The 22,630-nt window shown below is 37.6% G+C and overlaps 1 protein-coding gene across 4 annotated transcripts in view; it reads right to left on the bottom strand.

The window, feature by feature from the left end:
- The window catches only part of mroh1 (maestro heat-like repeat family member 1), a 79,949-nt gene extending 57,521 nt beyond the window's left edge, over positions 1 to 22,428 (bottom strand). Inside the window, exons 1-24 of one of the 4 annotated variants that reach the window (XM_037536743.1) lie at positions 22,136 to 22,428; positions 21,155 to 21,238; positions 19,119 to 19,264; positions 17,730 to 17,861; positions 17,453 to 17,615; positions 17,033 to 17,131; positions 16,726 to 16,877; positions 14,795 to 14,935; positions 13,070 to 13,162; positions 12,456 to 12,534; positions 10,915 to 11,028; positions 10,291 to 10,364; positions 10,015 to 10,137; positions 8,047 to 8,154; positions 6,598 to 6,742; positions 5,950 to 5,993; positions 5,441 to 5,582; positions 5,209 to 5,261; positions 4,979 to 5,086; positions 4,604 to 4,723; positions 3,956 to 4,078; positions 3,537 to 3,683; positions 1,868 to 1,894; positions 109 to 231 (exon numbers count right to left, since the gene is read on the bottom strand). In XM_037536743.1, coding sequence (XP_037392640.1) covers positions 109 to 231; positions 1,868 to 1,894; positions 3,537 to 3,683; positions 3,956 to 4,078; positions 4,604 to 4,723; positions 4,979 to 5,086; positions 5,209 to 5,261; positions 5,441 to 5,582; positions 5,950 to 5,993; positions 6,598 to 6,742; positions 8,047 to 8,154; positions 10,015 to 10,137; positions 10,291 to 10,364; positions 10,915 to 11,028; positions 12,456 to 12,534; positions 13,070 to 13,162; positions 14,795 to 14,935; positions 16,726 to 16,877; positions 17,033 to 17,131; positions 17,453 to 17,615; positions 17,730 to 17,861; positions 19,119 to 19,264; positions 21,155 to 21,185 — 2,487 coding nt within the window. In that variant the 5' untranslated portion in view covers positions 21,186 to 21,238; positions 22,136 to 22,428. Of the gene's footprint in view, positions 1 to 108; positions 232 to 1,867; positions 1,895 to 3,536; positions 3,684 to 3,955; positions 4,079 to 4,603; positions 4,724 to 4,978; positions 5,087 to 5,208; positions 5,262 to 5,440; positions 5,583 to 5,949; positions 5,994 to 6,597; positions 6,743 to 8,046; positions 8,155 to 10,014; positions 10,138 to 10,290; positions 10,365 to 10,914; positions 11,029 to 12,455; positions 12,535 to 13,069; positions 13,163 to 14,794; positions 14,936 to 16,725; positions 16,878 to 17,032; positions 17,132 to 17,452; positions 17,616 to 17,729; positions 17,862 to 19,118; positions 19,265 to 19,551; positions 19,596 to 21,154; positions 21,239 to 22,135 lie in introns of those variants that run through there. The other 3 variants (XM_017713159.2, XM_017713158.2, XM_017713160.2) reach the window with 3 other exon arrangements.
- Between the last annotated feature and the right edge of the window lie 202 nt (positions 22,429 to 22,630).

Genomic DNA, 22,630 nt, shown 5'->3' with positions numbered 1-22,630 from the left:
CACTTTTCTAAAGTAAGATTCACAAATTCAAATGGAAAAGTAGAATTATAGTATGATTCATGTAAATTAATGGATTTTCAACTGTTTCATACAGTCAGTGATGCATACCATCATTACTCCCATGAGCTCCTGCTTGCGGCTGAACATGTAGCCTTGTTTGCGAACACAGGTGTTAATGGCCTTAGCAATTAGTCCAACACTTTGAATTAGACTCAGCTTCATTGTCAGGTCCTGCAAACATTTTAAACAAACACACAAAAATACTCAAAGCCTTAGAGTGTAAAGTGTTCACTGTCAAAAAATCAAAGGCCAATCACTTCACTCCACACCCTCTAAGCCAGATTCCACACGATGATTCAAAATTAGTATTTAATCAAGAGCTGATCAAGGGGTGCTTCACAAATCAGTAGCTCCAAGTTAACCAGACAATCATGCTTACTGAATAGAAGGAGAGATAACGGGCATTCCTGTTGGACAACCCTCTTCTACTGGCTCAAGTTATTGAGAATTTTGTCTTTATAAAATATCCTGTGGCTGGTATGATACAAAGCTGTATTTTAGTCAACTCCTATTTCAAAGTAAGGTACACTGAGCTTTTTTTGCTGAGATTTTTCAAAATTTCTGAAGAATTAAATGGTTGAAATATAAACAAAGTTATTCAGAGAGGTTCGACATGAAATGCTCCATTCTAGACAAAAGTACAAAGTAGGAATTGATTATAGTGGTAGTGAGTGACAGGAACGAGATGTCTGAAGAATTCTATGGCCCTAAAAGCCACCTCAAAGGAAGTTATTAAAAAAAATAGATACAAATGCCTATGACATTATTTTGCCATAGATCTGACATAAGGTTCTGGTCTAAAAAAGCAAAACAGTCCCAAGAAAAAGAGTAACCTTGTTTTCAGATGTACCTCTATTTTACCATTATCTAGATTACATATAAAATCTCTGAAGACACATGTAGGTGTAAAGCCAGTTTTGAACAGTAAATACAATGACTATTTCCATTGTAGACGTCTTGACCCCTGGGATCAATCACCACCACAGTAAGAAACCTGAGCGGCTAAGTTTCTCTACAATGCTTCATTTCACATTAAACCACTTTGTATGATGCTGTTCATATCTCAACCATTGAATTATGACAAATTATTTTGGCAAAAAAAAAAATCTATGGAAGATCCCTTAGGACTTCAACAAAGAATAACCTTAAACTGACCCCGCAAGCTTGTGAGCAGCGTAGCAAATCCTCTTACCATATAGCCTGCTCATTATAAAGATAATTTAAGCTGTTCAGTTCAACTTGAACTTGCAAATAGTGATGTGATTAACCATAGACAAAAGCTGAAAAAAGTGCAACCTTAAAACTGTAAATGAGAAGATAAAGTAGGCTGTTTGATTGAAGCAGATTTGTTGAATCAAACCATAAGAAATTAAACCTGGCCAGAAAGCCACATTCATAGAACCACCAGAGTGATGTTTTAGTAAAAGAAGACTTTGCGTTAGTAGACAGGTGTTCCTTTTTAAACTTTCTGAACTTCTCTAAACAACAGAAGCACTTTTTTTTCTAAAGGGCTTTAGAAAAAAAGAAATTCGATCTTCAGATGATTTTGTACTTAGTATCTGAGCTTTTATAAACAAACATGGTGAATGTCTTGGTGATTGTAATGTTTAAACTTTCTCTCGTTTGATGAGATTGGACCACACTAAAATATAGAGACAATTGAAGTGTTTATTTTATTTTTCTGTCTCTTTTTGGAGAAGTTCAGCAAGCCATAGCCCTTGGAAGTTTCATTCGAGACCTTGAGAGCAAAGAAGAAAAGGTTTTAGTGTAAGGTTTATAAGACAAAGAAAGAGGCTCCTCATGGTACCTTGGTCTCTACTTTAATTCCCAGAACCTGTGCAACATAAAAGTAATGGAGTTTAATGATCAGTTTAATGCTTATCAAATATATATATATGCACACACACTATTTTATAATCTGAAACATAATATATCCTGCTGAAATTTCCTCCTAAATAGTATGAAATTGAATTTTCTGAGCATACAGATGAAGGCACACAAGAAACTGTGGAGCTTACTACAAACATAGCTAAAACGGATAAAATGTATGTAAAATAAAAGGCGTAAATATACATTATATCTGCCTATAAGTATGCCATAGTATACTTAGTATACTTCTGCAATGTCATCTATGTGGTATACTAACAAAGAAATGCATGTGTTTGCAAAGCTTCAATCCAGAGAAGGAACTATAATGTTGTATTTAGCGCGGCTGCTGAGACACATCAGTTATATGCGGTTAACAAGGATGTAGAAATGGCTAAGAAAAAATACATTCCCATCCACATCTGAACTGAATACACAGAAGCGGCAGCCAATGAAACAACCGATACCTTCACATTTCCCAGTAATCCCTAAATTAATCATTAACTCATATTACATGAATATTTGAAAAACTTGCGTAACAAACAATTTTGGTCAGGAGTTAGATCAATTTTACGCCCCACATAATCTCTATACAATATACAGAACAACTACATCAGCTATGTTAACAATTATCAGGCTACAGTGGCACAAATCCAACTTTATGGATTTCAGGGCATATATCTGTCACATTGATGACAATTACGAGTCACATAAATATGCACTATTAATTTAGAAAGACTGGCTAAACATCAGAATTGAGCAATGAGGCTTGGAATGTGAACGCAGCCATAGTAAAAAAAAAAAAAAAAAAAAAAGACTACCTTTAAAACAAGTATCAGCTGAAGTGCAGTAATAAAGATGGCGTAGCTGAGCTATGTTGAGTTATGTTATGCATGTTTTGACTGAAAAGTATTTAACTCTTCACTGGAGTAAACAGTAGTCTAAACACCTACTATAAACCTCAGAATCATCTTCAGGAGTGAATTGTACCAATTCCTTTTCTGCTCTTTAAAAAGGGTGAGCTTTGCAGAATTTCTGATCAGGGCTTTCAGAGGGTTCTAGCTCAATCAGGATCCCACTGACATGAGGTCATTCAGGGTAAGTGCCAAGCTAAGCATGGCTGCCTCTCCAGCAGGCACTGGATTTTAAGTACAATGCTAAACCACAGATTTTTTTCTGCTCCATTTAGGAAAGTATTACAACTCTCTGGTTAAAACCACTGTACACCTCACTCATGGACTTTTTAAACAAAAAAATGGAAAAAAGATTGTTCAAATCATAAAAACTGCCTTACTGACATAAAATGGAAGTTTTTAAATGGAATATTTTGAGATATTGTTAATGATTAACAGACAGTGAAACATTATACTGAGGCACATTTGACAAAACCTCAAGCTTATACTTTCAATTAATTTGCCTGTTAAAGTGTTGATTCAGGATAAGGGTCTGCACGTATAAAGTGTCTCAGGCAAGACATATTATTTCTATATAACAGAGATAAGCATCTGACCCCAGTCCAACTCTGAGACGGTATATGAATATGCATCTAGGTTCCTTCTCTCTCATCTTCTCAGTACACCAGAAGCAGAATTGTAGCTTGATCTTTTTACCTTGGTGTTGAAGTGTTTGCTGATGTTGCGCAGTATGTCATTGTCAAGTCGAGCAAGAAGCTGTTCTTCAGGAGCGTGCAATGCCACATATCCGTAACACAAAATTAAAGTGCTCTTCATCTTCTCCACATCCACATCGTTCTTATCCTGTTTGATGAAGCATGAATTCAACAGAAAATTGGCAGTAACAGGAACAACATATATAAGCAAACAGAAACAAAACCCTATACATGTGACTTAAAATCAGACAACAATACAGTTAACTTTCCCTATTTGAGATTACATTAATGCTATTCATTGATTCACGTTATCAAATAATGTCACACATGAATATACGTTTGTGTGTCTTTTGTAGGTCTTTGAACTGGAATTTGAAAGGTATTAGTTTTTTCCTCACCAAGGAAGCAAGCAGAACCTACTTTGAGCAGACTAAAGATCCCCGAGGCTTTCTTGAAGGCATCAGATTTCCCAAACTCGTCCAGCTTGGCCAGAGTGCCATCCAGATGACTGCTGGCACACAGCCCAATACCCATCGCTACTCCCTGTGAAACCAATCATTCCTAATTACTCTCATTATTACCTATTAGTGGCTTTTAAATGGATCTTTAAGCTTTGGATTTCCAAACAGTGGATCAGTGTAATCATCAGCATGCACCACTCTGCAATTAGAAACTGTCGGCCCAACAACCTCTAATCAAATCTCTCAGTGATAAAGTTTAATGTTGACTGAAAGCCAGAAATTACAGCTTTGAACCTTTGAGGCATGACCTCTGAAAATAAACATACAGCCTAAAATGCATTCTTGTCACAAGACCACATCTCACTGAGCAACTCCTAAGGAATGAAATGCACAAAGGAGAGCCTGTGCTTTTAATTGGCCAGTCAAACAGGAAACTACATCGAGGTCACCTCAAACACGTGAGCAGATGAAGCCACAGCTGAGACGAATACAGTTTCTGGACTCTAAAACGGTGAATGAGGGGCCAGAGAGATGCTGACAGATAAAGGAGGTCAAAGCAAACAATGGCGGTGATAGCAGTGTGTGTAATGTGTTTTCTTTGCTGTACCGCTCTCTCAGTGGCGTCGTTATGGCGGGCGCTGATCAGGATCTCTTGAAGTTGTTTTCTCACCAGCTCCTTATTGGTGCACTGCTGCAGAGTCACACCAATGCACTTATACAGGAAGCTCTAGAAAGAGGGAGAACCCAATGTGTTGTAGGGACCACTTTAGAATGAGCCAAGAGACTTGCCAAAAGCAACTGAAAAACTCCAAAAATTACACATAGGTCTTTTCTCTAGCATTACTTTATGCCAAAGTCCGTTCCTTCCACCAAATGCAGGATAATTTGAATTACACCACCAGAAACATAGATAAATACTAGTGCAAAAGTGAGGCAAAGCTGCACACCAAAAACGGAGGAGACTTGCTTTATCGATACTGACCTTTTCCTCCAGAGAGTTGCTGTAGGTAGAAAGGTAACAGGTTGCCTCGACCACCAACTGACAGCTCCACTGGCCATCATCAATGGTTACCAGAGTTTTGGATAGGAACTTCACCAAAATAAAACAGCAAAAGGGTTGTCATAATATACCACAGATAGATACTTCAGCAGGAGAACAGGCTGGCAAGCTGATATTGTTATTTATGGACATAAAAGCCTTCAACTACTTACCTGAAGGAGGCTGTTTTCCCACTTTTTTTTATCCAGAGTTTCCAATGTGGATTCTGTTTTTAGACACAAATATTTGGACCATGAAAAGAAAAATGAAACCAACAGGGTAAAAAAGGCACATTAAACTACCTGTAATATCCTGTTCTACTCTTAACAGTGATAAAAAAAAAATACTATTTAATTAAGTTGACTTCAAGTCTCTCATGGGAGCTGATGTGGCTAACCCACTGACCTTCCAGATGGCTAAGAAGTTTGGGGATTTCTGTGTCCCATAGTTCTTCAGCTTTGGGGTGGATGTTAGGACTGATAGCATGCAGTAGACTCAGAGACGGAGTACCATGACCTCGACACCGGAACGGAAAGGCAGCATTCACCTGGGACAGTATAGAAGCCTTCATTTCAGGAAGGTTAATTATTTCCATTCATACTTTCATTTTAGAAATTTTCAAGATAATGTCTAATGTCTACATATAGAATAAAAAAAAAAACACTCATGAGCAGAGTAATACTGTATAACTATACCTTAGCACAATTTACGGTCATTCAGATGCAATACACTGTATTTAGCATTTTATGGACAAGGTAAGACAACATTTATATTCAAATGAAAATAGAGAAAAGAGAATAATAAGCACTGTCAATTAATGTTAATCTAAACCAGATATTCAATTATCTGCTTTATCTGGATTATCTGGATCCCTGAAATGACTGATCTCAAACTTCTGACAAAAACTCACTTACCAAAAGCCTCGTCATTAGTATATACTGCGAGGGAAGATTGGAACCTAGAGAGAAGATATAGGAAAAAGTGAAAGAAACAAAAGGGGATGAAAAACAGAGGAAAAGTGAAAAGAGAGCAGACCAGGGTAAGACATTTAACACAGGCACCCAATCCAAAGAAATTACAATTAACGAGTAAATGATTAGCGAGACGGGATGTTATTTGTCCCACTAAGAGCTGAGCTTAATCATTGCTGCTGCGAGAAACAATTATCATCCCCTCCAGGACCCCAGTGCTTTATTCACATGATAAATATGGCTTTTCATTTGACTAATTAGAACCAGACAGTATTGGCCAAGCAAACGGCTGTTAACGAAAGCAAAATGTCTGTAAGTAAAATTCTGCTTCCAAAAGGCAGTGGAAAAAAGCAGGCAAAAAAAGAGGCTGGCCAGCATTGTGAGCTGTTGAAGAGACAGAGTATGTTTACGCACTGGCCTCGTGAACCGGTGCGGGATGGCTTAGCCAGTGGAAAAGCCCTCTACATTTAAAAATGTCTGGAGCTGTGCTCATCGATGACATCATGAGTGCACTTGTGTGCCAGTGTGTGTGTGTGTGTGTGTATGAAGCAGGCAGTGTGTATGTTTTCTCCTGTGTGTGCACACATTCACCTGGTGCGGTGAAGTCAATGATGAAATTGGACTCTTGGGCTGCTCGCTTCTTATTGGCCAGCAGGATGAGGCTCTTGCAGAGTGGAGCAGTGGCATTGGAGTATTGAGCTGGGGTTAGATAGCACAGCAGCATTGGCCACAGCACCTATACGATAAACAACAACCAACTTCTAAGACTGAACTTTGGAGGTATGAAAACACGCACACACACACACACACACACACACACACACACACACACACACATATATATATATATATATATATATAGATGATTACACACACACACACACACACACACACATTTAGTTGTGGATGCTTTCGTGTAGTTTTCTGTTAACAATGTTTTCTGTTTTATTCCCCTGATGCTGAAAAATGAATAAATTGAAGTTAACCATTTTGATTGGAAATTAAACAAAGAAAGGGTGGCCTCCAACTGTAATGATTTCTGGCTTTTGTTCCATCCCTTAAACAAACTCCTAACAGCCACAAATTACTTATTTGTATAACATTAGAAATTACTATTGTTTTTATTTTTTATTGGTAACAGCATTTTTGTATTGGTAAGGCATTTACAACACAGATCACACATACTAAAACATTGTAGCTGTCCATTTTAAAAACAAAAATTATTAAAATAATCCAGCTATTTTCTGATGTCCCTCTTTAGTTAGTAACTGACAACAAATCATCTCCACCTTGTAAACTCTTTGAGTGAAAGTGTGACAACAGAACCCTGTCATCAGCACACTGTTAATGTTGGGAGCCACACAAGAAAGAGCTAATCTTTTCCAGACCAAACACACAAACTGCTGTTAGGGAATTGTGCTGGTGACATTGGCTGAATAGATGATTTACTGCTAAACGTGCTTTAGGCCCCTCTCTCGCAGTGTCATGTAAACAAAGTCTTCCACATCAACAGAGACAGTTTTCTGATTTACATCTGAAAATACTTGTTAGTCCCACTACTACACACAAGAATGCAAAACTGGGATATTTACTGCATCCAACCATGATTGTTTTTGTGTTTAAAAAGTATATAAAATGTATTTAATACTCAAATTATACAATTATCATTTTTTCCTGTTTTATTTTTGTGAAAGTCTTTAAAATAATATATGAACACTGACAAAATTTCAAAACCAATTACTCTCTAGTCTATATAAGACAATTTTGTATTAGCAAACCTGTTTTTGTTTCTCTATACATGATATAACTTTAGCATATAGTAATTTAGCCCCATCCATTACCATCCATGATTTACCATCTATCAGGCTTAGAGGCACAGTAGCAAAAATGGCCTGATTAATTCTAAGATATAGACAGATGTTGAAAACAGTCATATACATATGAATTACAGCTGTGGACATCAAGGGGAAAAAAAGTTCAGAACACAAGTCATTAAACGGCTGGCTACGTGAGTGTATGCATGCATGTGCGTGCTCTCACGTCAGTCAGGCGGCCCACAGTTGTGGTGAAGAGGTGAAGCGTGTTATCACACATGCTCCTCAGTGCCTCATTGGTCACCTCCTCCGGGTCTGAGGGACGTTGTCCACGCTGTAAATACAGTCAGACAGTGGGTACACATCATTGACACAAACCTAAATCAACAATATCAAACAGTTTAGCACAGTTTACTTCTAAAGTAGGTTCACCAATGAGGTCTACGTTGACCTTTCAGTCACAGTGAGAACTGATAAAAAAAAAACCTGATGAAAAATGCTTGCCTTAAAGTTGACCATTTTCATTCAAATTTTAATTCCTCATTCAGGACTGGACAATAAGTATTTTTACCATTACTGTAATATGGGTTTCTGCAATAAACACATCGTTAAGAGTAGCGAAGACAAAACAGACCAAACTGCCTCATATACACAGGGCCGGAGAGATTACATTACATCATTACATTGCAGGCATAAACCATTTGAAGCCTAATGACCGTTTCTACGCCCTGGGACTGATCACTGATCTCCCACATGGAGGATAAGTAACTCGACCATTCAAATAAGTGGTCATTTATAAAACATACATGCACAACCCAAGAACTACTCCTGTAAAACCACATCAAACACTATGATTGCTTTCACACCATGAAGCAGTAATGGCTACTGTCTTAAACATATTTAATAACTAAACAAAAATAACTAAAAATATTATTAGCTCTCGTAAACTGTATATTTGTTTTTGTAGCCATTATAGTAAAAGCTGTTGAGCTAATGTCGACTGTTTCTCACCTTTCAGTGCAATAAAATGTGCTTGAGGTTCTGATGTAAGTAGCTGTTAGTATTCCTTTTTCTGTTTGTGTAACAGTGAATGGTGCTTTTGTAATTTTATATTTTGCTATTTGCTAGAAGGAGAGGTTAGATTTCTGTTTACACATAATGTAAAAGAGAAGAAATTGAAGTGTTTTGATAAAAGAAAAGAACATCCTTCAGATTACGCCTGTCAAACTAGGCTCATTCCAAGCTACAGCTCTGCAGAGACTAGTATTTCCCTTTTGTCTAATGCTCTGAATTCAATTAATTAACACTTTGATATTCAGCTAATTTTAGTCTTAAAAAAAAAAAAAAAAAAAAGAGCCAGAAAAACATGACAAAAAATGAAGACCTCAATTGAGTCCGTCAATGCAAAATGTAAAACAAATGTTACGTTGCGCAATTACATATAAATAATGATGTTAACCTACTGTCAATAATAACTCCAAAATCACTGACATATGTGATATAGAATTGTATAGCATAAAAACACAAGTGAGTGGTCTGTTACATAAACATTTCACTGATCAAATAAGACATCATGTTAGACTTCGCTGGCAACGTATCAAATTTTATCAAACTAAGCTACACCTATGAACAGATGCACCAGAAGACAATACAGAAGATTCATGGTAGAATTTGGAGTGGCAACAGGAATTTTCTGCCACGATTGTTGATACAATAAATGGTGGAATTTCACATACCATAAATTCAAAAAGAAGGGCACTGGGACACCATTCTTGACAACCTCATTCTTATGCTAAAAAAATCCAACACTTGATGTTTTGTTGATGCTGGAAAACTCCTAGAAACAGCTTTGAATTCTTCCATATATTCTTCAGGTAGGCTAAAAATTGCTTTCCAGTGGGCCGATGCCATATGGTTTAAATTACATTCATGTTCAACAAATCATTCAGTAACTGTCCATGCCCTGTGGATAGGAATCAACGTCATTATGGAAAAGACCACCCACCATAATGGCACATGATTTTTACAGATGTGCAGGATGCCTCATTAATTTTCTAGTTACCTCAAGTACCTGCTTTCAACAAATTTGCACTCCTCAGTCCTATTATTTTTGGAGCTACCAGCCTACAAGTGATAAATACAGAATAACAAAGTTCACAAGGATGGCAGACAGCCCTGGAAGAGAGACACGTACGTGGTAAGTGTCAGGCAGAGCACAATGTTGAATGATGAAGCGCACAAGCAGGTCTCCACCCTCCAGCTCCAGATAGCCATGATGAGCCATTGCACTGATCACCTGTACAACCCTCTTCTTCACCTGCACAAACAGCACAAGTGAAACTCCAAGATGTCTATGTGCTTTATATAAAAAAGGAGTTAAATTAATATTTGGAAAAAATAAATTCATATTTTTGTGAGATCTAAAAAGAAATCTCTTCAAATGTAGGCATACACTTCCATGAATGCTCACCTTATTGCTGTGGTCTGCTAGAGGCTGTCTTATGCTGGCAAGGATCAGAAGCTTTTTGGTTTCCATTATGGAAGCTAGTTAAGGAAAATTTAAAATATTTGTTATTGTTCAGAAGATTTCAAACCATCTGTTATGATAACAGACATTAGTGGCTGGCTGATTCAGGGTCACATCCTCCAATTTTTCCTCTTAAAATCCACTTACGGCGTTTGTGTGTTTTTATGTACAAAAACTGACTCCTAATTACTTTTACATCACCATCCTCCAGCCTCTCTTTATCCCTTTTAAACAGCCTGATTTTGTTACTGTGCCTTTAAGACTGACATATATCTAAACGATCTCTGCTCTGATTGGCTGCCCTGTATTGTGTCTCAGTCAAAAATCAGTCTGTTAAAACGGTCACTATAACTTTCGTCTGCTGTTGGCTGAGTAGGCAGATATATGTAAATGTGTGGTTTTTGTGATATTACAATGAACAGTGAATGTAAAATGCAGTTTTTAAGTTCAGTTTCCATATTTGGACAGGGGAGTTAAATGTATATTTTGTTTTGCTATTATATGGTCCCTTAAAGAAAGGCTATTGCTCTCTTAAGTGTGTTGTTTAGTGTGGAGTGTGAGTCTTACTTGTAGAGTTAATGAGGTGTCTGAGCACAGCTAAGGAGCCCATTCTGTTTCTCTCATTACTGTTTTCCAGCCTCTGCAGGACAAACACCATCAGCCGGTCTGGGAAAGTGTTGGCTGCGTCAAAAACAGACAAACATAAAATATCACGTTCATGTGAATTATGGTCCAAGACTTTAATACTGTGCTGTGTTTCACAACGCACAAGACAGCAATGCATATAGACAGTTTCCTATTTTAAGTGCTCCCCTGGACTAAATTACAGTCAGCGACAATTCTTCACACAACAGGCTTAAAGGTCAGCTGAGAAACAGGCTCAAGCTGTTTAATAGGTCTACGAAATTAACGGCACATTAATCAAAATCATGATTTTGACTTCTGCATTAATTGTGAAAGGTCATGGAGAACTGTAGGTGTTCACCTGCTTTCAGATGACATTCACTCCTGCAAATAGGGCATTCATTCAAGAATCATAAGGACAACTTAAAAAAAAAAAAAAACTGCAACAAGACTGTATCACAACTGTGTATGTTGTTATTGACCAGCTCACAAAGTATGTTTGGAATAGGTCACTGTGAAAAATGTCACCTCTTTAAATGCTGAAGGAAACTCCAAATTGTGAAAAGTAATTTCAGTGATGGCATCTGAAGCTTAACTCAACATTAACTTAACCCCCCCCCCAACCAAAGCATTAGACTAAGTCACCTGCCTACAACCACACACAGAACTCTCGTGATTCTAGCCATTTACGTTCTAGCCTACGATCACAGTCCCCTTAAAAACAGAAAATTGATTTATAAGGTGAAAAACAGGACACACTGATTTGCTCTAGGCAGTTTTGAAAATCAAATTATTTGTAAACAAAAATTTAAATCCAAAATATATTCACATACTACTTTTCAAAAGTTTGGAATAGCCACTCCACAGTATTTTCTACAGATGCACAGAAATTCTGGCATTTCATCCTAAAATGGTCAAAAGTGCTACTTTTATATATGTGGAAGGGAAAAAAAAGGAAAAGATTAAACAGAAGTGTTTGACATAATTTTTCACTTCACTGCATTACTACCGTTTTCAATAAAATAAAACCAATCTGGTTGCAGCAAAGTGTAAGAAATGAATATGATCTGCTAGTCTTCACAGGTTTCCAACAATCAGTAGGACATTAGAAAACTGTTAATTAAAAACAAAGACATTACAATGATAAAGAGAGCTGAAGAAGACTGTAAACAAGAAAATTTGTATATCAGAAAGGACGAAGTTATAATAAAATGAATATCCAGAATTAGTCATTCTTCTTTTGAAAATTTGAGAAAAAAAAATGTTTTGCTATTTTATATGCAATAATAATTTAAACATTTTGGATTTGAGCATTATAAATTATTCAAAATTTCAAGTTTTATAGTGCTTAAATCCAAAATGTGTAAATTATTATTGCATATAAAATAGCATGTTAGTATGGCAAGAGATTCCAAACTTTTAAACAGTAGTGTATGCATTTCAGTATATTCTTAGAAAGTTAAAAACAAACAAAAAACATGTACCAAGGATGGTGAAGCATCGAAGTACTTCGTTGTGATTTTTCACAGTTGGAGGATTGTTGAAGTCCACAGGTGAACAAACCTGTAAGAGCATATCAGGATAAAAAACAAGATGAATATCTGCTGCAAAGAAACAAAAAATGGAGGACAAAATAGCTTCAGTTTCACTACTATTGCTGAACATTTGGTGGAACATCCATTCTTAATCAGTAAAGGGCAAAATAAACTGCTCAGTTTGCACCTAGAAAATGTGTGACAGAAACATAATTGGCAAATATTTGCCTACCAAACTGAGAGAATAAATTACCTCATCATTTAGACTCAGTAAGTCTTTGCGCATGTATTTACAGACAGTAGCAGGATCAGATCTTAAATACTACACAATAGAGAGATCTGGCAGGTCTATACATGTGCGCCATGACTGTGAGAGTTTAGTTAAACAAGGAAAACCAGTTAAAAGCATGTTCTACGGCAGTGACGTAGTAGAGAGAACAACTTGCAAAAGAGAGTTATAATTTACCTCAGCCTGTCTGTATATTGTACATACAAGAGAGAGGGGGAAATAGTGAAAGAAGAAAGAGAAGAATATTTGAAAGAAAAAAAGAAGGTTGCTTTACCTGTTGGTGCAGAGTGGAGAGAAGGCTGTCCATCTGAGTCTCAAGCACTCTGCTGCCCATATTCACAGAAGCATCCAGCACCTGGCAAAGGCTCTGTACCATATAAACACATACATAAACGTATATATACAAACAAGTTTCCTGTTTATTAAGTACTTTAAATGCACACTCACTGGCCATTTCATCAGTTACACCTGCCAAATAGATGTCATATAGACTTCATAGATATGCAGTTACTGACTGTAGCTCATCTACTGCTGCATAATATATTAGACCTCCTCTACTCCATCAATCAAGAGAAAGAGACCACCACAGGGCCACCGCTGACTGAGTGGTGGAACAATGTCATGCACTGACATCAACATGGTAGTGGAAGATCAGTATGTGTTACAGAGATAATAGTGTACCAGGCCCAGCGACTTTGTTGGTATTTTTAAACACCTCTGTGTGACTGCAGGATTGAGAAGACCACCAACCAGTAATATACAGCCAACAGTGGCCTTTTCTGTTAAAGGACTACAGGATGACTATTATAAATTCAGCCTAAAGATGCAGCACAGCTACAAATATGTACTAACAAGGCAGTCTAATAAAGAAGCCAGTAAGTGTATGTGAACTAAGCTTGAAAAATGAGATCAATTTAGACAAACTATTACTGTCCACAGAAGTATTATGACCAATAATATCAATACAGTTAAAAAAGGGGGACATTTAAATATTAAGGAGCCATGCTGTATAGCTTGCATTTTCCCTGATGGTAATATTATTAAGATATAATTATGAACTGATCTACCTTCTAATATTACTCAAAAATTTGTAAATTATGACAGCTGTGTACAAATGATTGGGCACTTCTGGCCAAATTACATATTTTGTTGGTTTTAAAATCTGAAGGAGCACACACAATCCCTGCAGCAACCTATTTAAAAAACACTTTTCGGTAAGTAGTTATGCAAATATTTTATATTTGATTAAGTTAGAAACAGAAAAGGTGATTGTATTAACAGTTATTGTGGCATGTATGAAGTTAAAACTTAGCTCTGACAGTTATTACAGCTGAAAAATACTTTTTCTAGTTAGCTAATCATCTTCTCTTAAACTTTTCCCCATTCTTCCCTGGAGAACGCTGATAGTTCTGCTATATTCTGAAAACCAAAATCTTGCCAATCTGGTGTGGTGGCACAGTTTGTCCATTTTACTGTAATACTGCAGTTTCCTTGTTTTATTTCAGATTTGCCAGACTGAAAATCTACATTATAATCTTTTCACGGGGTGTTCAACGTATATATGTGTGTAGTTAATGAGCTGGTGATGTTCTGTTTATAAAACCTGTAATTAAGTGCAATCTTTTCTATTCTACACAATTTTGAACTAACCGTAGATAAGAGTGACTGCACTAAAGAAATTGCTAAATAAGCGAAAAGAAAAAACAAAAAAAGAAAGACAGTAATATCAGTAATATTTGTTTTATACCAGCAGTTATTTAAGTAATGCTCATTATCATCAATTATGGGCACAAGTCAAATGTGAACACAGTCGCGTTATTGATTAAGGTCAGCTTCTGAAATATTTTAATAGATCTGCCTTCATAGTTTCTTAAACTTTCTTAAATATATAAAACTGAAAAAACAAATGTAAAAACTGTGAAGGCAGTAAATAAAGAGTTTTTAAAAATCTCAGAGCAACTGTGGTTTTAGTAAATGAGGCCATCCTGTAGACAAGCACCTTGCTGATTATGTAGTGTTCAGGGTTTTTCTTGTACAGGCTGAGGATTGTGGGGATGAGTTTGGGAAGTTGTTCCTCCAGTTTATCATGAGCCATCAGGTGGCTCATTGACCCCAGAGCCTCTGCTACAGTCAGACGCAACTGCAGTATACACATGCACACAGAAACACAAAGTTAATCATCATACCAAACCAATGAACTAAAGAACAAAGAGCTTCAGCCACTCAAAGCACATAGTTCATGGAGTTCATAGATTTTCACTGGCAGGCCTCTGAAATGAACAGCTCTCACTGAAGTGCTCCAGAGTGCTCTAAAAAAATCCTCAAATGGTCGATGTGATCCATTACTGCACAACATTATTATGGAGAGATTATACATTTAATTATTTTTTACTTAAGGGACCAATAGAGTGAATAAAGAGTTAAACCTCCACCAACTGCTCATAGCTTTTAAAATTGCTGTGTGCTCTGGAGCTCTCTGGTCTCCCAGATTGTGGAGAATACTCTCTTTGAGTCCAGCATTGTGAATTTCCAAATGTCTGGCCCAGTAGTTTCCAATCCCAGTCCATGTCCTGCATCTTTTAGTGTCTTTCTAAATCGAACACACTTGATTCAACTTACCCGCTAATTTCCAAGCTCTTCATGAGAGTGTTTTGGGGTGTTACAGAAGAGCACATAATTAAAGGAAAACATGAAAATGTGCAGTGGAGTGGATCACTGATATTAAGAACCACTGGCCGAGACATAGTGAGAGTGTGCACAGAATGTATGAAGTCACCATAGATTTGCAAGTACAGTATACTGTACTCTGGCTAGGGCTGGGCAATATGACAATAATTATCGTCACTGTAATGAATTATATAGCAATAAGCTGATCTGAGCATGTAGTGGAAACTCTGACCAACCTCATGTTTGATTACAAAAAGAGTATAATTAGTCCTGTTTAACTGGATGAAGTGCAGCACAATATATGAAATACTCTCATAAAACAAAAACAAGCATTTTGTTTCTAATATTGTCCACGACAGTTTTTCATGCGCTGATGCAGCTCTCACTAGTAAAATTTGGTGAAATGTGCTTGTGTTTTTGTTTTGTTTGTTAAAAACACAAACGTCATAGACCAAATGAGAAAAGGTGATCATGCATGCTTAAACATCCTCCACCCCATGAAGTAAAAACCGAGTGTCAGACAAAACAAATTATTGGGTAAATTAGGCCAAAAACACATTTTAACTTTCAGTGTTATACAAGTAAGTCATCCACATTTCACCTAAAAGTATAGGATTCCCATAACTGATTGTGATTTGTTACACTCTTTGAAATGTCCCAGTTTTCCATTCATAAATCTCCAACTGAGCAAATTTTCATGATAATTTCTTGAGTGTACTTACAACATATTTTTCCAAATAGATGTTTTGGACTCAAGACTACCCACTTTAGTTCAAACCAAATACTTCTGGTTCTGAATTTTCATATTCAACTGCCTTAAGAGTAAATACACATAAATAATACACAATTCGTTTTGAGCGACAGAACTGAAGGACAGTGTAATCCTTTATTTGGCTCTACAAGCAAGTATTATATACTTGTAGAGCAAATGTCTACAAGCATATAATACACAAATTAAAAACTGATATGCTTGATGAAATATAAAAAGCTTTACATCCTCCTGAATTATGTCTTCTTCGGTTACTAAAAGTTGGTCATTCTAACCATGCAGACTTTATATTTTGGCTGCTGCTGTCATTAAAGAGTCAAATCCTCTTCCACTGCCAAACCAAATTTAATTGACAGTCTTACTTTCTTCTGTCAGACAGAAGAAAAAAGCCCAGACAGCACAGCGTTGTGACTTCTTTTCAAACAACAAGCTCTCTTTGACCTGCAAACTGAGTTATTTCTAATTGGTTCCCTGCTTCGTCTCATTCAGTGTACCTTGGGTTCTCTGGTCTGTAGCCAGCTGTTGAAAAGCATGTCATAGGCAGCGAAGACTTCGCTGGAGAATGTGTCCTTGCGCACAGTGGGGTCTGGGGCTTTGTCCAAGTTGGCCAGGTACTCTAAAATGCTCTCACTAAAGCGGAAAAGAGCTGAAAGCACACAAAAGTGAGTTTCTTTTATTAAATCCTCCATTGTGGACAAAAGATCTGATCAACCATATAACTGCAGGAACATTCAACTAAATATCCATCTTCCCAAGTAAAGGCTTTAAGATGAACCTGTCCTGCACTAGCTGTAAGCTTACCAGAGGAGAAGACCCACTTCATATTGTCCTGCTTAGCCATGCTCAACATTGGCAACATGGTACCCAAGATTGCACTGAGGAACGGTACCATGCCATAGACTGCAAGAACAAACAAGACATTCAAGGAATCAGTTGATGTGCCTTTACAAAGTGGAAACTTGCAATACATGACATAACAGAAAGAGGAAATAAAATTGGCAAACAAGTCTAACATAATATAGTATGATGCTCATGTGTTTGAAAGAGGAACAGAAACAAAGGCTTCACTAACGAATTGACATGCTAAAGGTAAAAAGATATTTATTAAACATTTGAGGCTGATAAAATACACAAACTGCCAAACAATAACTGCAAAGGAGATGTAGTAAGTTATATTCTGTGTCAAACAGACAAGAGACAGAGAATAGGCAAAACATTTACCATTGGAGTCTGAAAGACTGGCTAATGTTTGGACCACAAAGAAGTGAGGTAGAACCCCTGGCTGGAACTTGCTGAGGATCTCCTCCATGATGTCATTGATGTATTTGTTTCCTACAGCAACCAAAATATTACTGGCTGCTTGTTGCCAATCAGCAGCAACTTCCTGTAGACAGAAATAAAGTAAAGGTGTCAAATAAATAAATACTAAAAACATTTAACCGTTAAGAAAAACAGGATTACTTTATTCAACAATTTTTTTAAAATAATGAATTATTACCTTAGACCTGGTCATCTCATCTGAAGCTAGTGATATGATGCTCTTTATTTTGATGTAACTGATGTCATCTATCTTGCTTTTTACCACCAGCTCTATGGTCTGCAGAACCACCACTCTGTGCCCTGTTACCAGCTACACAAGACAGAGATCCATGTTAAGCATTTAACAGGCAGCTCTGCAGAAATTAAAGCTATTTTAAAGTCACAGAAACTGACCCACAAAGAGCCATAATGTAAGTTGCATATCACAGCAAACTTCAACATAAACTCAATTTGTCCTTATTACATAAGCCTAACTCTCTAGACTTCCTTATTCAGTATATGTCGAATTCTACAGGTTTCTTCAGGAAACTGTAAACAGTTGTCTCAGTGCAAGAGGAGAGGACTAGCCATATGATCTGAATAGCAGATGCACATTCATGTGCCACACCATGTGACACCAATTTTTGCAATGCAACTGGACATGGAATATTGCTTAATGTGATGCAAAATATCAGTCACACTGTCAGGAGGACCACATGCTGAGTCACATTAGCACAGGAAGGAACTGACTGACTTGTAACATTAAAAGGCTGAAGGTTGGGCTGCTGGGTATTCTCAGTATTCTGAAAAGTTCTCATCCAGTACACATTTTTATTGTATTTCACTGATAACTGCTTCTGAGCCAGGAGCCAATCAAGGGCTATCAGACAGTGATGATTACCTGGATCAACTGTGTTGGAAGCTGGAACAGAAATGAATCTTAGACGGACTGGGTTTCCTTGAGAATTGGGATGAACACCAATATGTTTTCTCCTTTGACTGTTTCAGAAAACAGTTTCAGCACTGCTGAACAGTCAGGCTTTTTAATAGGGACATTAAGCACCCATAGCTGTAGGGAAAGCTACAGCAATGGGAAATAAATCTGCATAAGTACCATAGCTGTGGAAGCTCTTTTGTCATATTTGCTCACCTGATGACACATTTTTACAAAAAGGGAAAAAAAAAGAATGTCTTTGAAGAATTTGCACAGGACTAACTGAAGGAGGTGATGGTGTCATAGCGCAAGTAAGATAACAATAATCAAACATAAAGTAAAAATTTTACATAATCTCATGTTAACCTCCCACGTTAGTGACTACATCTGAGTAATTTTTTCCGGTAGTAGAACAGTAGGATATTATGGCAAGAAGCAGCAAGTAAAACTGGAGCATGCACAGAACCACACTGTTTTTCCAACATAGCCATAACTCCCACCATCATTCCTATTAAGACTCTCTTACAACCAAAAGATTAAAAACAATCAAATTTAAATATAAAAGTGAGATGTCAGTTAGTCGTTCTCAACGAATAACAACGTTTACAATAAGCTGCTCTGCTTTTCATCACAAAGTCAATAAAGTTATCTGACCTTGGAGTGTTTAACCAGGTAGTCCTGACATATGGAGAGGACTTTATCTGGCTGTTGGTTGCCTAACGTCAGGATGGATTTCCGAACCTGCTCCTGTACACCTGCATCTTTGTCATTGGCAGCATCCAGCAGGGCCAAGGTCACCTCTGGTTAGATAAACACAACAATGAAAACACAAAGAACATTAAAATAACAGCTAAATTGTGAGATTTGTCAGTTACGAACCATATGTCTTAATTATAAAGCTCAATGGTAAAACACTAAACAGATTTATAAAACTTGACCACCTCTACAGCACATATGCAAGCATAGGAAGGTTTCCTACTATGTCCTTTTTAACGCAATCTCAACACTCCTGCTTAATATAGAAAAAAGGCATTTAACAGCTTCCATTAAAAAGCTGAGAAATTTTAATTTATAAAAATGGTGTTACCAAGCAGCAGTGTGTCTAGAATGTCACAAGATGCCATGAAGAAATGGGTCTGCTGTGCAATGCAAGAAAGATCCGAATTTTAACGGTATGTTAGTTCCTGCTTAAGTTTCATGGCAACAATGCATGTGACCATCATCCAGTCAGTGATGAGCTGTAGTATTACACCTTACAAACAAAATGCAGAAAACACTAATTACTGCTCCATTTACAGTTATGAAAATTCTTGGAAAGGGAAAAATGTGGATCAATCAGAATAGTTGGATTAACAGTATAACTGAGAGAACTGTAAGAAAAACAAAGCTTGGACCTAAACTACGAAGTAAGATTTTTTTTTGCAAAAGTGCTCTGAATCTTTCTAACATACACACATAGTTACTATTCATTACACTGCCGTTACAAGACAACTAACAATTAATTCCAGTCCGCGTGTTACTTCAGTAGCAGTTGCTGCATTTTTATTTGTGGAGATTCTTTCGAAAAAATAAATTACTCACAGGGACAGGAACTGGTAATTTGTTTGGCAAGGTGAGGAAAAGCATAATGTTAGTTGCTAGCAAAAAACTGCTTCTATCTTGAACCCTGTGGGCTGGATTCCCAGATTCAGATTATGCATAAGCCTAAACGAGATAGGGCTTTCATGGTGAAATCACTACTGCCATACTGCTGCTTGAGCAATTTGGTCCAAGGCTGCACTAAATCCATGGTTGGGAAACTGGCCCTTCATGTATTGTCTTGTAGTAGTCAAGGCTCCCAGACCTGCAGTACAGTCAATTAATCTGGTTATACTGAAACCTTTGAGGTCTGCAGTACTACTCAGAGACAAAAGATGATTGGAAGCATTAATATATTTCACTGCAAGATTAAAAATGCCCAATCCTAAAACAGGGCTCAAGGAACTGTGGCCTATTCCCATAACTACTAAGGACAAGCAAAGATTCAGCTTTCCTGATATGTCATTTTTCATGTCAGACACCAAGAACGTGAATAATGCTCGACATTTTAATCTCTGACGTTTGAGACACTACTACCAGACAAGTCAATGATGGAAAATCTTCATAGAAATATGGACATACTTATAGTTTGGATGCAGATTACATGGTATCCCCCAGTATGGTTGAATCAAAAGCAAGATTCAAGCTGGATTCATTTTATTTGAAGGCATTCTCTTGAGGTCAAGTTAAACAGGACTACAATCCTAAATCAGTCAATTACTGAAGCTAAATCACTCCAGAATTATTACTTATTAGACCTGTTAAGACTACAAATACTGCACATTCAAATGGAATTAAAATCTTGGATCTTGTTGGTAGTCACTGAAATTACATTTGCCTCCCTTGGAAAAACTAATCCAGTTGAAATGGGATTTAACACAGCCCATTTCCAGGAAAACATTTAGGGGGGAGAAAAAGAATTTTTCATAATTCCAGCTATTCACTCAAGCTATGGCTTTTAGGGCTAATTTAAAGAGTGAGGGCATTTTCTAATAAAGATCAACATGGTTTAGCAGGCCAGATCCACAGGCTTTATATTAATCAGAGACACCCCAAAACAGATGAGAAGGTGTAACATGGTGAAGCTGGCTGTGGATGAGAATGGTACTCACGCTCCACATCGGTCTCCTCGATGACCCCCATGACAAGGAAGTGGATGTAATTCAGGAGTGCATGTGTGATTCACAATAAAAGAGCTGGAAAAAAATAGAGAGAGTGTAACAAAGCAGGAATTGGTGATATGAGGACATTGCCTTTGTTGTGATAAACTATATCACAATACGCGTTTTTCTGAGTATATGACGGGTATCCTCAGTTGGTTAAGAAACCTGAACAACTGCGTGTACCACAAATACGAAGAACAGTTTAATTTTTCAAAGCATTTTTAAAAGGAGGCACCACTGCTTGGCTGGTACATACAGCCCAAGCTACCCTGCTCGAAAAAAACGAGACAGCGTATATCGTATAGAATACGTCTTTAGCGTTAAGAATGGTGAAGTCTTATTTTCGTAATACCACCCAACCATATTAAAATGAACACGAAAGCAGTAATGAGGGCTGCTTAGTGTAACTAAGTTACAGAGCTTTAGGAGGGCTGCCAGGGGTACATTTAACTGACCTACTGTCTGGCAGTAACTAACGCTAGCTAACCTAATTAACCTGCTAAATGCTCGCTACATTTCTCACGTTAAAGAGCATATTTGGCTGAACACAACGCAAAATGGCTGTGCTAAACTAGCTAAACTACATGAGAACAACACACAGGCGTTTTCTATCCAGAGAGCCAACAGCTGACTTCCCTGTCAGTCGACATGAACTTGAGAGCAGCACTGAACACGAAGCGGAGATCAGCTTCCTATTCGCCAGCTTAACAGTGTAACTGCTGCCCTTCTTAAGGTGGAACGGGAAAATTCACACAAGCTGGCGAATAGGAAGCCAACTTCAGCCTCCTACACTGAACTGGGCTCCGCTAGCTTAGTTAACTAACTAGCTAAGCTAATTCGACGGCCAGCTTTCAACATTTGCCTCGTGACAACAGCGACGCACATTCTTGCAGTAAAACTGCCTCCCTTCCTCTGCTAAGGCTGAGTTACCTTCGCAGCCCTCCTGTTAGCTTGCTGGGGGAGCACAGTCTTCGGTCCACAGCAGCACAGAGCAGTGCTAACGGTAACTTCTTCCTTGGCTCGACGCAGCTTCACACTAGGTCCAGTAAAAGGGTTCCGGGCTTCTTCGACGCTTACAAGAGTAACTCATAAAATCTGTGAAGGTCAGAATATGAGGGACTGTGTAGGAGCGTCCATGGTGCGTCGTGGCAGCGAGCCGCTGCAGGTAAACACCGATAATCATGTGCCTGTGGTCAGCAGGAACGGCTCAGGTGGGCGTGCCAGAGTCCTCCATACACCACAGAAGAAGAACTAAGTGTGTATGCGTGACTTACTGACTGACACAGTGACTGGCACACGCACACGCACACACACACACACACACACACACAGAATGATATTCTTGATTTTAAATTATTAGCATTATTTTTGAACTCTTCATTTTTATTCGAAATGTTTACAAAGTCACTCATTAAAAGTCCTAAT

This window comes from Pygocentrus nattereri, chromosome 3 (assembly GCF_015220715.1).
Source record: "Pygocentrus nattereri isolate fPygNat1 chromosome 3, fPygNat1.pri, whole genome shotgun sequence".
NCBI lineage: Eukaryota > Metazoa > Chordata > Actinopteri > Characiformes > Serrasalmidae > Pygocentrus > Pygocentrus nattereri.
The sequence above is the reverse complement of the archived record's forward strand: the minus strand, read 5'-3'. Positions and strand labels throughout refer to the sequence as shown.